A 14,475-nucleotide genomic window follows, 5' to 3' on the forward strand; every position below is an offset into this window, starting at 1 on the left:
TTCAGAAATTGGAGAAACATAAAGAGAATTAATTTTACTCAGATAATCTGTTAGAGAATAATTACAGAATTATAATGAGAATCAAGTTAAACTTTAGATATAGTAAAAAATGAATTGAATTATAACTTTTCACAATTTTCATAATTACATTTTTAGAACTAATTTATTATAACAATTTTATTGATAATACTTCTTCATGTCCTCTTTGTTAGGATTAGAGCATGGATAATATATATGTTTTCACTTGGATTGATGTTTTAATATTAATTTTCAGGTCTAATATTTTGAAACTAATTTTTAATATATAGATTACAGAAGTAATCTCATAAAATATTATTGATTTTATGAATTGAAATTAGTGTTATGGAGGAAGGGAAGTGTTTGACACAAAAACTGAAAATGTGAATGGCAATGAGAGAGCGAGCTTGTTCAAAACATGGTCCTCAATTTTCGGACACAAACACGCACTCTCTATCGCACTCTATAACTCGCAACCTTAACAACCCAAAAAAAATGGACACAGAGCAATCCCGATTCAACAATGGCGACACTTTTGGAGACCTACTCCTGCGCACCCTCCACGGAGCGCGGCCGCGGCATCCTCATCTCCGGCGACACCAAATCCAACAACATTCTGTACTGCACCGGCCGATCCGTAATCATCCGCAACCTCGAGAACCCGCTCCAGGTCTCCGTATACAGTGAGCATGCCTACCCTGTCACGGTGGCGCGTTACTCCCCCAACGGCGAGTGGATCGCCTCCGCCGACGTCTCCGGCACCGTCCGCATCTGGGGGACGCGTAACGAATACGTTCTGAAGAACGAGTTTCGGGTCCTCTCGGGTCGGATCGACGACCTCCAGTGGTCCTTCGACGGAATGAGGATCGTCGCTTGTGGGGACGGCAAGGGCAAGTCCTTCGTTCGCGCCTTTATGTAACTGTCTTTTCATTTCCTCTTCTTTTTATTTGCTTTTTAATTTTAATTGCACTTTTCTTTAGTTACGTCAATTTTGAGTTATTTTTTTAATAATCAGCATGAATCTTCCATGGCACTGGGGAATCAAATTTTAATATCTAGATATTTTGTTTGGTGGAGCCTAGAACTTTTCATCATCTGTTTGTCACAACTTTTTTTATGTATGAGTTTATTTTTTAAACATGCTTAAATATTTTCTGAAAAATGTCTATTCGGACAAGATTTTTCAGTTTTATTTTAATTATCAATGTTTCTAATAGTTGATGGCAATTAAACTCGATTCTATTGTTACACTTTTCTGGGTAGTGCATCTCTTTCTCTATTTGTATTTTCATCATAGTTTCATTAATAGGCATGGAATATCAATGTAAAAGTTTTAAAATATTTTTGCTTTTAATAATTATATATCGTGAGTATAACATTACTATTCATATATTTGACAAAAATTTAACAATATTATCATTATTCTCTTAATTTTAGTTTTTGAGTCTGTATTAATAAGCAATATGTCTGATATTGTTCAAATAAATATACACACAAAAGCAAACAAAATTCTTACTTGAAGGAGACTCCCGTAAAACTTACAATCTTATAGGAATAATTGAGGTATGTGTTTGAGTGTGTTTTTTTTAATTAGCAAACATATGATTGAGCGTATTTTTTTTATCAGCAATCATATGGTTGAGTGTCATGTCAAGAATTAAATTAAAAAAGTGAGTAATGCTTTGGTTAGATAGCACATGAAAAAAGTGAGAAGGAAAAAAAAAGAAAAAAAAAACAGGACTATTTAGCTAAAGTAAAAGAGAATGACAAATAAAATGATTTTATTTATTATTTTTAATTATTCATTATTATTATAATAAAAAAATTCGTTGATTGTAGATCAGCCATAATCTATTATATTCTTAATTTTCCACTAAATCCATATCGTGTAAGAATTTCTTTTGATGAGATACTTTAAAAGAACTAGTAATTGATAATGTGTAATTACATTATCAACGACAACTTGACATTGACTCTCATCTATCTAGTCATAGTTAAAGTTTCGTGCCATCAGAAGTATTTAAGTTTCATTTCTTATGACCCTGTATGATTTGAATGGAGGTAGCTAAGCAAATTTTCACCTGAAATTGTTTTAATTTGTTTGAGTTTCTCTGTAACGTTTTTTTCTCTGTTACGGCTCTCAATTCATAATGTTTGAATTTTGAGTTACATGTTCTCAGAATTATATTAGAAGAAGAATTGGCCAAATGCATGCATGTGAAAAAGTGCTTCTTGTTTTTGAACATCTAATTGCCTGACCCCTTTTTTCATTTTTAATATATTTTGGATTTTAAGGTGGGATTCAGGTTCCACTGTTGGTGATTTTGATGGCCATTCGCGACGGGTTTTAAGCTGTGCCTTTAAACCAACAAGGCCATTCCGCATTGTCACGTGTGGAGAAGATTTTTTGGCGAATTTTTATGATGGTCCACCGTTCAAGTTCAATATGTCCATCAGGTAAGTTTATGACCTGGGGTAGCATATTTGTCACTGTGGTTTAATAGTGATAAATGCCTCTTCAAATTAACTTGGGGAGCTTCTTTTTCATTTTTGTTTCTCAGTTTTTTTAGTGGGCAGTATATTAATTTCCTACGAAGGGACTTTCTGTGAGAGTTGGCATCTCTCTTCTGTTGGTAAAGATGCACGTAAAAATTAATGTATGTCTTTTACCAGGTAATTGGGATATGAAGGAACTTTATAAATAGAACATGATCAGGATTGAAGAGTTTTCGGATGGTGTGGATAAAGATAACTTCCTTATAGCTATATATAGTGTATGATCAGGAGTACCAAATCGCGGCATTTTCGTTTATTAATTTAATTCTTTACTTTTGAAAATAGGGTGAAGTTGTTTTAGCATATAGAAATGTTTTGGGTTGAGTAGGTTTCCATTTCTTTATTCAGGTTGTCATAGAAGACATTCTGTATCTGCAGGGACCATTCGAATTTTGTCAACTGTGTGAGATTTTCTCCAGATGGGAACAAATTTATTACTGTTAGCTCGGATAGGAAGGGCATTATATATGATGGAAAGACAGGGAACAAACTTGGTGAGTTGTCCCCGGAGGATGGTCACAAGGGCAGCATATATGCAGTTAGTTGGAGTCCTGACAGCAAACAGGTATAGTGTTTGCTTGTTATCGCGTTTGAGATCCACAAATGTGAATTCATTCCCACGCTACATAATATATGTAGTTTCTGCATTCAATCCACTTCAACGTGGTTTGGAACGTAGTTCTAAACATGCTAATAAGAAGACATGCTGATAAAAAATATGCTAATAAGAAAATATAGAATAGATGGTAGCAGAAGATATTTAGTTTTTTCAAGTATAATAACTTATGAGCAAAGACCAGTCTAATCGTGTAAAGAATAAAACGATTTGATTGTGTTTATGCTTTATCGATTTCAGCGCAGTTCTGTTTACATGCTACTCTAAACTAAGTAATCAATGGCAGGTTCTTACTGTGTCCGCTGATAAATCAGCAAAAGTATGGAATATTGTTGAGGATGGTAGCAGTGGAACCCTTCATAAGACTTTGTCATGTACTGAATCTGGCGAGGTGGAGGACATGCTTGTTGGTTGTCTTTGGCTGAATGATTTTCTGCTTACTATATCTCTTGGTGGCAGGACCAATTTATATTCTGCTAAGGATTTAGATAAAAGCCCGTTGTCAATATGTGGTCACATGAAAAATGTCACCATTTTGACTCTTCTAAAAAAAAGTGAAAAGATGCTTTTGACCAGCAGCTATGATGGAGTGATCATTAGATGGATTCCAGGCAAGGGATACGCTGGCAAGGTTGACAATAAACAATTCGGATTAATCAAATTGTTGGTAGCTGGGGAAGATGGTGTTATTGCTTCTGGATTTGACAACAAGGTAACTGATTGACATGTGACATCATTCCTTTATGGTTTATCTTTATACAGACATATTTGGTTCATCTATTTCGTCATTGCAAACACTGAAGCTCCACGTTTGAAATATACGATGATTGTGGAATTGTTTCTAGATAAATGTAGTATAATATTTCTGATTGATAGCAGGCTAGTCACCACACCATGAAGTCAGTTTTGCTTATGTTTATCCTGAAAGTACATGCAAAATCAACTATGTCGATTCCAGTATTAGAGAACTTATGTCTGCAATGAATCCAGATCTAGGCCTCTGACTTTTGCAACTCTATTAACGGTGTTTACTGTTTAACAAATATTTTGTTGGTGAAGATTTGTGAAGCAATGTAGCTAAATAGTGCCTTTCATTGTAAGTTCCGTATGAATTATTTTTGAGTCTTCAATCATTATTGACAATTCATAACTTTTGTTTCCATATTGGAACAGAGTGCATAAAAAGAATAAAGTTTAGCTTTTTATTAAAAAAAGATAGCAGTTAATAGTCCATTTTGTTTCTGGGTGGGCATTTTATAACATAGAAATATATAGAAAAATGAGTGGTCATCTTTTTCTGAACAAGGCTTGCAACATATGAAATGTCTCTCACGTTGCTTGATTTTACTTTCTTGGTCATTTTAAACTACTGTTTGGACCTTATACTCACAATCCGCACATCTTTGAGTTGAATTCTTAATCTATGCTTGGTTGTTAGTCAAATTATTCAGTCTACAAGACACCCTTTTGCATCGTTGATATTCATTATGAAATCTTTCTACTACACAATCTATTTATTCATGTAGGGAAATTTTGATCGAATATCAAATAACAGATGCAATTTAACCTATTATCAGTTTTAAGCAGTTGTTTTGTTAGAATTTACAGTACCTGTGAATTACATACAGTAGTGTGTTTAATTTTGGTTTAATCCAAAAATGAAATTCGAGTCAAGATTTTATTACTTCGAGGTTGCATTTACAATACCTTCAATTTATGGATTTTAATACTCATTCAAAAGATCAGAAAAATATTCAAGATCTTAAAACAGTTCTGCGACTGCAATAAACTGTAAGATCTAAAAGCAAAATAGTAGTATTTCTGATTGATAATATTCTAATGCTTACTGTAAAATCGAACTCCTTACCATTATTCCTCTTTCACTCAAAAATAGTTGAAGCAAATTTGTTTAGTTCTTGATTTTATAACTTGGTCCACCGAGGGAGCAGATTATAATTGGGTTTTCAATCTTGTGAAAAGTCAATTGTTTCTTTTACTTCCTCATAAGATTTAACGAACATTGACCTTGCTTTTATTCCAAACTAAAGATTTTTTTAGGCTTCAGTAGATAGTGATTAAACTTGTCTGTATTAAATGTAGGTATACAGAGTTCCTCTTGAAGGGGATACTTTGGGTCTTGCTGAAACTGTTGATGTTGGAAGTCAGCCTAAGGATTTGAGCCTTGCACTTGACCACCCTGAGCTTGCCATCGTTGCAGTTGAATCTGGAGTTGTCTTACTAAAGGGTGCAAAAGTTCTTTCCACTGTAAAACTGGACTTTATTGTGACCACGGCTGCTCTTTCACCTGATGGCAGTGAAGCAATTGTGGGAGGGCAAGACGGCAAATTGCGCATCTATTCAGTCTCAGGGGATACAATTACTGAACAGACTGTACTCGAGAAGCACCGAGGCGCCATCACCGTAATCAAATACTCTCCAGACGTTACCATGTTTGCATCAGCTGATTTGAATCGTGAAGCTGTTGTATGGGACCGTGCTTCCAAAGAGGTAACATTAGACTTTTCCTCTTTGAAATAGGTGACTCTCTATCTTTTTGATTGTAGTCGCATTCTTGCTTTACCCATCATGATGAGTGCATCTGAATTTCAAGTATGTTTTTGTTAAACTTGATTCTGTAATGAGCAGCACTGATGAAACATTTGAGTGGTCGTAATACTTGATTTGCTTAAGGGAAAATTAAACTTATTTACTCAAATCTATGACGAAATGAAGAACTTCTTTCATGTTTTTGAATGTTATATTTGGCTTCCCCACTACTGTTCATAACCGTATTTCCAATGTTGGGCTAGGAAAGAAGACATTCATTAAATGAATGTGGTAATGTACATGTTCTGTAAATTAGGATCATTATAAGAAAGTTCAATAACCTTAACGTTTAAGCATTGAACGTACTACCCCGGATATATACACACACAATTAATGATGTAAAACGGGACCATAAAATAACAAAATCTGACACAGCATAGGTTTTGATGAGCGTGCCTCGTCACTGACAAAAACACAACAAACTTCGAATTACCAACGCAATTTCCAACACAGACGCGGCTCATTTCTTGAAGTTTGTGTGCTTCATGTATGATAAATACTGTAATAGCTACTGAAATGCTTAGTTGTTTTGACCAAAGAAATTCTTCATGAGATGGCATTTGACTGAAAATTTTATCTTTCAGGTGAAGCTTAATAACATGTTGTTTAACACTGCACGTATTAACAATCTAGCTTGGTCACCTGATAGCACACTGGTAGCTACTGGTTCACTTGACACATGTGTGATTATATATGAAGTTGGAAAACCAGCATCAAGCCGCAGAACCATAAAGGGTGCTCATTTAGGTGGAGTATACGGATTAACTTTTATTGATCATGATAGAGTGGTCAGTTCAGGGGAGGACGGTTGTGTTCGTCTCTGGAGTTTGATTTCTGAGTAAACTATGCATCAGAATATCCAGTTTTACAGTAAGGAAAATTGATAGTTGTCATGTATTGATTGTGTTGATGATCTTCAGTTTTATGCAACGGTTATGTAGTGGTGAAAAAAAAAAATTAAGATTGCAGTAGTGTTGTGGTGTGCACAATTGATAGATGTCTCTGAAGACTTAACAGTCAGATATCTTATCCAAGCTAATTTTTGTTATCTGCAGAGGTGGGAAACTGCTGGTTATTTCCAAAGAAATTGACGATAAATTATGTTCTTGTCTAACCAAAATATCAATGCAGGTAATGGAATAGCACTTCCACCTATCAAAGCAATTTAATCCTGTCCCTGTGGGCATTTGATGAAAGCAATTAAGTACAGTTTTTGTTTAGGAATCATGGATTGTAGCCATCCAATTACTTTTTCCTGTATAATTCGAATTAAGAACATGTAAACACTTTTGTTTTCTCGACAATGTAATCCTAAGTTCATATTTCACTTAAGTTCATAGTTCATATTTCTCGACAATCTAACTTTTGTTTTGCCTTCATTAACATTTCATTTCTACAATAATAACAAGCATCAAATTCCTGCACAAGTAAAAAATATGTTCTCTTCAAGTTTTTTCTTTTTTTATTTAGTTGCAGATTTGATCTCTTTAATTTGGACTATAACTGATTTTTATCCCATAGTTGTTTAAGTTAATTAATTCCAATTTTTTGAAAATAAAAGACTGTTAATTTTTTGAATTAAGATCTTCAATTTGAGTTTTTTCTTCAATTTTTTTCATAAATTGATCCAATATTCTTTCGACATTTCTTATTTATTCAACCTTATCCAACCTAAAAATTAAATTTTGCCGCACAAACCATTTTTTCCTTTTCAAACTATTATCTGACCTCGTCAATGTCCTTTAAATTTTATTGAATTTACAGTAAATATTTAACCTTTTTAACATATACAATTCATCTATATCTCAAAATCTTCATAAATAAAATAAAGTTTGATTTGTATGCGTGACATCTTCGCATTAAAATATTAAAATCGCTCATAATTAATTTAGTGAAAATTTTGGAATATCAAAATCTCTCCTAATTTAAACTAAAGTTGATTTTTCATTTTATCTCACTCTGACATCATGTTGCGTGTAAATCTAATTGACCTAACACTGAAAAGGAGCACAAGTGAAGTGAAGAATGCATTATTTAAAAGAGTGTAGAAACAATTACAAAAAAAAAAAAAAACAAGTATTAGAATACTTCCTTGAAAAAGGGGCAAATTTGTAATTAAGCTAAAATCCAGAGTTGGAGAAAGCATAGGAATGAAATTGGCAAAGTCACACTTCCAAGTATCAAGAATAAAAAAACAATAATGCTTGACTTCTTCTAGTATTTGATAAATAATGTTATTTGACAAAATCAACGATGAAAGTGATTAATTATATTAATTTTTTTTAAATATTATCAATGTACTAAATTAACATTCTTTATGAATTACTTTCTAAATTCTTCTTTTACTATTTATTAATATAAAACACAGATATTGATAATATTCAATAAAAGTAAATACAAATTTAAAAGTACGTAACAGTTATAAAACATTTCATAAAAATATCAATCGTTTCTTCTAAAATGTAACTTACATCAAAATATAAGTGTATTATTCTAGAAAGCAAATAGCGAAAAAACCAGAGTAGATTATAATGCATTGTTTATTTCATAAACCTATCGAAATTGTTAGCAACGAACGAATGCAGAGAATATATTATTTAGAATTTGACAACAAGAGTTTGCATGAACTGTGACGAGTTCTGCTTTGCTTCGTTCATAGTAATTTCTTTCACTGTACCAATTTGGTGTGATATTTTGGATAAGGATTTTATTCGCAAATGGCATAGCTAGCATTCCTGAGATATTTAGCTAGAGAATTGACTGTTGAATACTGTGAATTAAATTATCTGAGTTTGTTGTTTTTAAAACCCTTCTTTAGAATAATCCAGTTCCCAATAGTATCCATTCCACTTTATAATTTATACCTGTTGTTTAATTTGCTGGCAACCACCTTTGTAGACATTCTATTCATTATTTATTGCTCAAGGTCATGGTCATGGTCCTTGTCTTGGCACTAGCGTTTTGCTTACCACACAACATGGCCCCTCCTGCTCCTTGTCCCTTCCTTTATAACAAACCAACCATCAACCATCAACCAACTTCCACTTTTTTTTTTTTTTTCAAACCTAAATCTTCTCATAATCACACTTGAACTTCAACACCAATGTTTGAAGGTTACAACGTTGGTTGGGTTTGGTTTAACATTGTCTCTTAAACACAGTGCCATGTGCTTTGTTTGAGATAATTAATATACAACCTGGGCTGGGTGGAGTTATGTCAGCATCATATGTTTGTATAATTAGCAATGTTGTAAACATAATTATATCACCAACTCCCAAGTTGTAACGTGGTCCTGCATGATCCCACACGTGACACGCGCGTGCGTATCTACCTAACGTGCATAATACTATTCCTCACAGCGATGCACACATTGTCAACCCAACTGTTCATACACACACGGTGTCATCATTTCATGTCTCAGTGCACAGAAAACAGTGACTCGTGTCACCTTGTCTAATTTCAACCATACTCTCCAATATCCAACAAAATCCAATACAATAAAATAATATCTTAACCCATCCACCATGTCCCGACAAACCCAAACTCCAAAGTTATTAGGTTTGCTTATTTACACTGCCTTGAAGAAGAAGATAATAAAACTTCATTGCCTGAAAAAGTTAGGACTTTTAACATAAAACATGTTCTTCTAATTCACAAGACAGAACAACCAGCGATACAATAATGTTTTAAAAATAACAAGAAGCCAAACATGATCTTAACCAGTACACTGATACACTGATATGATTCACTCACACATTCATTCATTGATCCATCCATCCCCCACCACATTGCAGTCAAACACTATTCTAGCTTGGTAAATGGGACTATAAGGTCAAACCCACCACCTATTTTTGCTTCTGTTTTCACTTTTTGGGCTCTACTATCTATCATTACATTATTGAACAACTGCTGCTGGTGTTGTCATCACTGAACATGTGAGTCGCAGAGTGATCATCACCCCCAGGGTAACTAGGCAAGCCATAGGAATAGGAGTATTGTTGTGCATGTGCAGGGTTGTACCCATTATTGCTATGGTTGTAGTAATACCCAGTGTTGGGGGGAATCAATGGAGACCTGTGATACATCATCTGGGGCTGTTGTTGCATGGCTTGTCTGGCCTGCATGTTCATGTTCATGTTCATCATCAATGGAGATGGGGATGGATGGTTGTTGAACCCATTCATGTTCATTAACAGAGAAGATGGGTATTGCCCACCACCGTTCGAAAAACCTGCAGAGGACCCTGGAATCATGTTGTTCGACTGAACAGGAAAACCTCCCATGGCGCTAGAATTATTAGCCCCTAGAACAGTGGCACTCGTCACATTGCCACCGTTACCGTTAAAACCAGCCATATTCATCATGGCACCGATGTCATTCGCCCTTTTCGCTTCACCCAGATTCAGGCCCAGGCCTTCGCCACCCACCACATGGCCACCGTTCAATTTTAGGGCCGCCATTGTTTTCTGATCAAGCCCCGCATTCGGACTCTCCTTCATTCCCATATTCGGATTCGGGCCTCCTTTCTTGCCGCCGCCACCACCACCATTGCCACCACCACCACCATTGTTCATCTTACCGTTGATGGCACCTGCTCCGATGGCCCCCATACTCTTCCTCACATTATTTGCATTCGCTGCTTGCTGCTTGAGCATCTGCAGATGATGGGCTTTCTCCCTCAGAAACCGCATTTCCTCATCTTCGTCCTCGTCATCGTCTTCATATTCAGAGTAGTACTCATCCTCTTCAGAACTGAAAACAGGAAACTTTTGCTGGTTTTTGAAGGCATCAAGCCCCTTGGCAAGACCTTGCTTTTGTCCTTTGTTCTTGTCGTCCTTCGCGGTGTTGTTGTTGTTCTTCTGCTTTTGGTTCTGGTTTGTTTTCTGAGACCAGAGCTCCGCATATTTACCAGCTCTCACCAGCTTCTTGATCAAGGTTGCAGAATCCACACTACCTGAAACCGTTACTTTCTGCTGTTCTGCATCTATTTGAACTTGGTAAACACCTGCAGAACAACAAGTAACCAGAATCTCAGTTGCGAGCTCAACAATAAATTGCAAGAACAATAGATCAACCAGAAAATCTAACAATGTACAAACACTAGAAAGACAAAGAAACAGGACATTCTTCTAAACAATTTACCAAATCCTTAACATGATCCAAGCCGTACATAAACGAAGGTCAAACTACAACATCATAATTGAAAGCCAAACTTCCCATAGAAGGTTTCAAAACAAAATATCCATAGTATCTCTACATAAAGGAGCAAGTCAGTACTTAATACAGGTTACTTATCTTGTTTTCATTTAACAGTCAGCTTGAAATGAAACCGTTTGATGTGAGTTAGCAATGCTACTACTCTACTCAACTTGGACTAAACAACTATGCTAGGATTACGATTTCCACCTAAGAAAAACTTTCACAACTTTTCATGTTTAGTACACTATGTAGTGAAGAAAAACAAGGGAAGCTAGAGATAATGTAGACAAGAATGAGCATAGTGAATGAACAGTAAGAGCGAGAGGTGAAAAGGGAGGACCTTCAATTCTCTGAAGGAGTTTCTTCACTTTGTGCTTACACCCATCACAGTGAATGTTAACTTTGAGAACACAAGTCTGTATATGAAAATGAGACGAAACAAAGCAACCAAGTAAAGGAAACAGAAAGATTCCTCAGGAAAAGACTAACAAACAACTTTGCGGTGTTCATAGAGAATGGAATTTAAAAACAAAAAAAAAAAACAGAAAAGATGTCTTAAAAGAAAGACAGAAAGCATGTGTTGGATAAGGGAGAAAGACCTGGATTTTAAGGAGCTTAAAGTCTTCTTCTTTAGTCATTTCTTCAGTGCTGTTTGGAACGAAACACGCTCCCTCTTTTCTCTCTCCCTCTGTTTGCAACCAAAAAATAAGCTCCTTAAGCAAACGGTAAAAGGGGTTGCATGTGAGTTTCTACAACTTATAGATTCTACTGTCTCTCTCTTATACTGGCTAGTGGTAAAAGTAGCCACTCTTCTATCTCCCTCTCCACCAGTTTTCGGAAGCAAACAAAACAAAGCCACATGGGCTTCCAACATAACTTTAAAATAACATTTCAATTTTATGTTTCATGTTAAGTATGGATTTTGAAATGTAGAAACTTTATACGATTCAAATCATGATCATAAAAATGAAAAGAAAATGTACAAGGCATTTACACAAAGAATATAATAACATAATATTTAAATCAAGTTAAAAAAAAAGAGTTGAAGCTAAAGGCAAATGCCAAGGAAAGAATTAGAAAGGAAAATGGGGAAATGAGGAGAGAGAGAGAGGGGAGACCTTTCAACTTCAATTAAATAAATTAAATTATAAAATTTTCAATTTTAATTATAAACAAATTTTCCCACAACTAAATAAATAAATTAGTTATATTAAAATTAATATTCTTTTCGATGTATAACAATCATATCAAATTAATTTGAACATATGTGTACTTAAATTTAACAAATCTCTTAAAACAGAATTTAAATTTAGTATTTATATTGACTTCTTTATTGTTTAATCATCCTAATGATAACAAAATATGCATATAAAAGATTCAAAATATATCCTTCAAAATCCGTTTTTATCATCAATACATTTCATCCCAAATGAATATGTTAATAAAATAATTATATTTAACAAATATATGTATTAATTACATATAAAAACTTTAAAAAATAGATTAATTAACTAAATACATTTTATATTTTATTTGAGAAAAAAAAAACAAGAAAAATGAGTTGTCATAAATCACTGAATTCCAACTAGATGAGAATTGAGATAGTGGTAAAAGAAGGGTGTGTTATTGGAAAAATAATGAAAAAAAGTTAGAGTGGGAGAGGAGAGAGAGTGAGTGATGGGGTTGTTCTGAGTGATGTGATTTGACATAAAATGGTGACGGAAAACAATAAAAGAACAACAGCGACTTCACATGCCCACTTCATACTCTCTTCATAATAAACATTTTTTGAAGAATGATTTTATTCTTAAATGTTTCATAACAAAAAAAAATTATAATTTTAATATTTTTGTAACAACAGAGCCAAACATGACTAGGTGCAATAACTGTCTTCTTAAGAGCTGATAACTTTCTTAGTTGGATAACTACTGTTTTGTTTGTTTGTACCAAGTTCCACTGTCACCACATTCATTGGAACAAACAAAATACTTTATTAAAAAAAAAGCATGTCTGGTTGTCATTTAAACTTGGTTTCACTTCACATAGTTCGGCACACATTTTAATACAAAACTTAACGGCTAAGATTATTTTAAATACAGAAGAAAATATCTGTAAATTGCTGTTGTAGTGATGACTTCAAACATAAGATTTGGTAACGTGTTTCCTCAGGGGTACATCTTAGTATGAGAAATTTCTCGAGAAAGTTTTGAAACGATACGTATGTGGAATGAAAGGAGTTGTATGGTTAAAGAACACTTCATATATTGACAAAATGTTCTGAAAAACAGGTACTTTCCGGGTCATAATAAACTCATAATTAAAAGGAACTAGAATGTTTTTTCAATAATGTTTCTATCTCTCTGTCTCTTATCCGTTGGAAAAGTTAGTTTATTCTTGCAGCAACAAGGAAGTGTGGGAGGGAATGCATGAGTGGTAGTAAATTGGTGGGGTACAAAGAATGAGTTTTTATTAAAGATTTAGGTTATGGAAGATGATGATGACTACACTTGTTCTTCCACCATACAATATTTAGCACAATACAATGAAGAGTTTCACCGTACCTCGGTGACAGTTGACAATCCCTGGTTTGCGACCATTGTCTGAGGCTATTTTTTCGCTATCCAAATGCAAACATTGTCACCACTTGTTTGTCACTCATATTCTACAATCATTCTCTGCTATGGTTTCCGATTCATTGCAGTAACAAATGAAATTCAATGACACATTATACCCTCCTACGAACTAATTTAATTAGAGATTTAACGTGTGATTAAGTTATTTAATTTTGATAAAAAGTCAACTTATCCAAATTGTAGTTTTGGAATCCATGGTTATGATGAAGGTGCACAGAAGATATTATGGACAATAAAAAATTGCACAGTTATTAAAGAAGAACTACATGATGTGAATGATACATGCAATCTGGTAAAAAAGAATATGAATGACTTGACCTAAGACTGAATTTTGTCACGTGAGAATGGAACCACCCCTTTGTCTCTTCATCATTTGTTTGATCAACTTCTCTATAAGGAATGATGCGATGTACACGAAGGTCAATGGAAAGTCTCATGATATTTTTGTATCGAAACAAAGAAAAAGAGAAAAAGATTTCGGAAAGGAAATTCCCTTCTTCGTCACATGGACAAAACAGCTATATCAAAACAATATTTAAATCTCAAAATCTACATACAGTATAGTTATTTTCATTTATATTCCGTGAAGAATTAGTCTTATTGAAATTAAAGATTTTTTATGTTTGTTAAACATTTGCAAAAAAGTTATGTTTTTAAGTAATTTACTTTGAACTATTGGAATTAACCTTACAAGCCCAACCGAAGTCGGGATTCGTGAGGAAGAGTGAACATATTCTCAAGTTACACCAACATTGAAATAAGTGGTTATGGTTACTATTTACTGTGTACACAATGCATTTTTTTTTTCAGTCACAACAAATTCATTTGCAGATTTTGTTGTTTTAA

The 14,475-nt window shown here is 34.1% G+C and overlaps 2 protein-coding genes across 4 annotated transcripts; one reads left to right on the forward strand and one right to left on the reverse strand.

The window, feature by feature from the left end:
- Positions 1–343: 343 nt before the first annotated feature.
- LOC114190584 (actin-interacting protein 1-2-like) lies at positions 344–7,142 on the forward strand. Of its 3 annotated transcripts, none has more exons than XR_003605829.1 (7): positions 344–933; positions 2,314–2,475; positions 2,953–3,139; positions 3,477–3,902; positions 5,291–5,698; positions 6,382–6,854; positions 6,929–7,142. XR_003605829.1 is itself a non-coding variant. In XM_028079532.1 (7 exons), the coding sequence occupies exons 1-6, from the start codon at positions 542–544 to the stop codon at positions 6,637–6,639; spliced, it is 1,833 nt and encodes a 610-aa protein (XP_027935333.1). In that variant the 5' UTR covers positions 344–541; the 3' UTR covers positions 6,640–6,667; positions 6,853–7,142. The 3 variants fall into 3 exon arrangements, 2 of the variants coding, with proteins under 2 accessions (XP_027935333.1, XP_027935332.1); XM_028079532.1 differs by having other exon boundaries at positions 6,382–6,667; positions 6,853–7,142; XM_028079531.1 differs by having other exon boundaries at positions 6,382–7,142.
- Positions 7,143–9,375: 2,233 nt separating this feature from the next.
- Positions 9,376–11,828, reverse strand: LOC114189704 (heavy metal-associated isoprenylated plant protein 37). Its single transcript, XM_028078357.1, has 3 exons — positions 11,596–11,828; positions 11,337–11,412; positions 9,376–10,802 (listed from the first exon to the last, which is right to left on the reverse strand). Exons 1-3 carry the CDS (start codon positions 11,632–11,634, stop codon positions 9,688–9,690), a joined length of 1,230 nt encoding a protein of 409 aa, XP_027934158.1. The 5' UTR covers positions 11,635–11,828; the 3' UTR covers positions 9,376–9,687.
- Positions 11,829–14,475: the final 2,647 nt, after the last annotated feature.

Source organism: Vigna unguiculata, chromosome 7, assembly GCF_004118075.2.
Source record: "Vigna unguiculata cultivar IT97K-499-35 chromosome 7, ASM411807v1, whole genome shotgun sequence".
NCBI lineage: Eukaryota > Viridiplantae > Streptophyta > Magnoliopsida > Fabales > Fabaceae > Vigna > Vigna unguiculata.

Bases quoted from the DNA above. Each gene is read 5' to 3' on its own strand.
- LOC114190584 (XM_028079531.1), top strand. From the start codon at position 542: ATGGCGACACTTTTGGAGACCTACTCCTGCGCACCCTCCACGGAGCGC. The intron at 3,140-3,476 runs GTATAGTGTTTG...AATCAATGGCAG, and splicing joins GGAGTCCTGACAGCAAACAG to GTTCTTACTGTGTCCGCTGA. The intron at 3,903-5,290 runs GTAACTGATTGA...TATTAAATGTAG, and splicing joins CTTCTGGATTTGACAACAAG to GTATACAGAGTTCCTCTTGA.
- LOC114189704 (XM_028078357.1), bottom strand. From the start codon at position 11,634: ATGACTAAAGAAGAAGACTTTAAGCTCCTTAAAATCCAG. The intron at 11,413-11,595 runs GTCTTTCTCCCT...TTTCATATACAG, and splicing joins TTAAGCTCCTTAAAATCCAG to ACTTGTGTTCTCAAAGTTAA. The intron at 10,803-11,336 runs GTCCTCCCTTTT...GTTGTTCTGCAG, and splicing joins ACTCCTTCAGAGAATTGAAG to GTGTTTACCAAGTTCAAATA.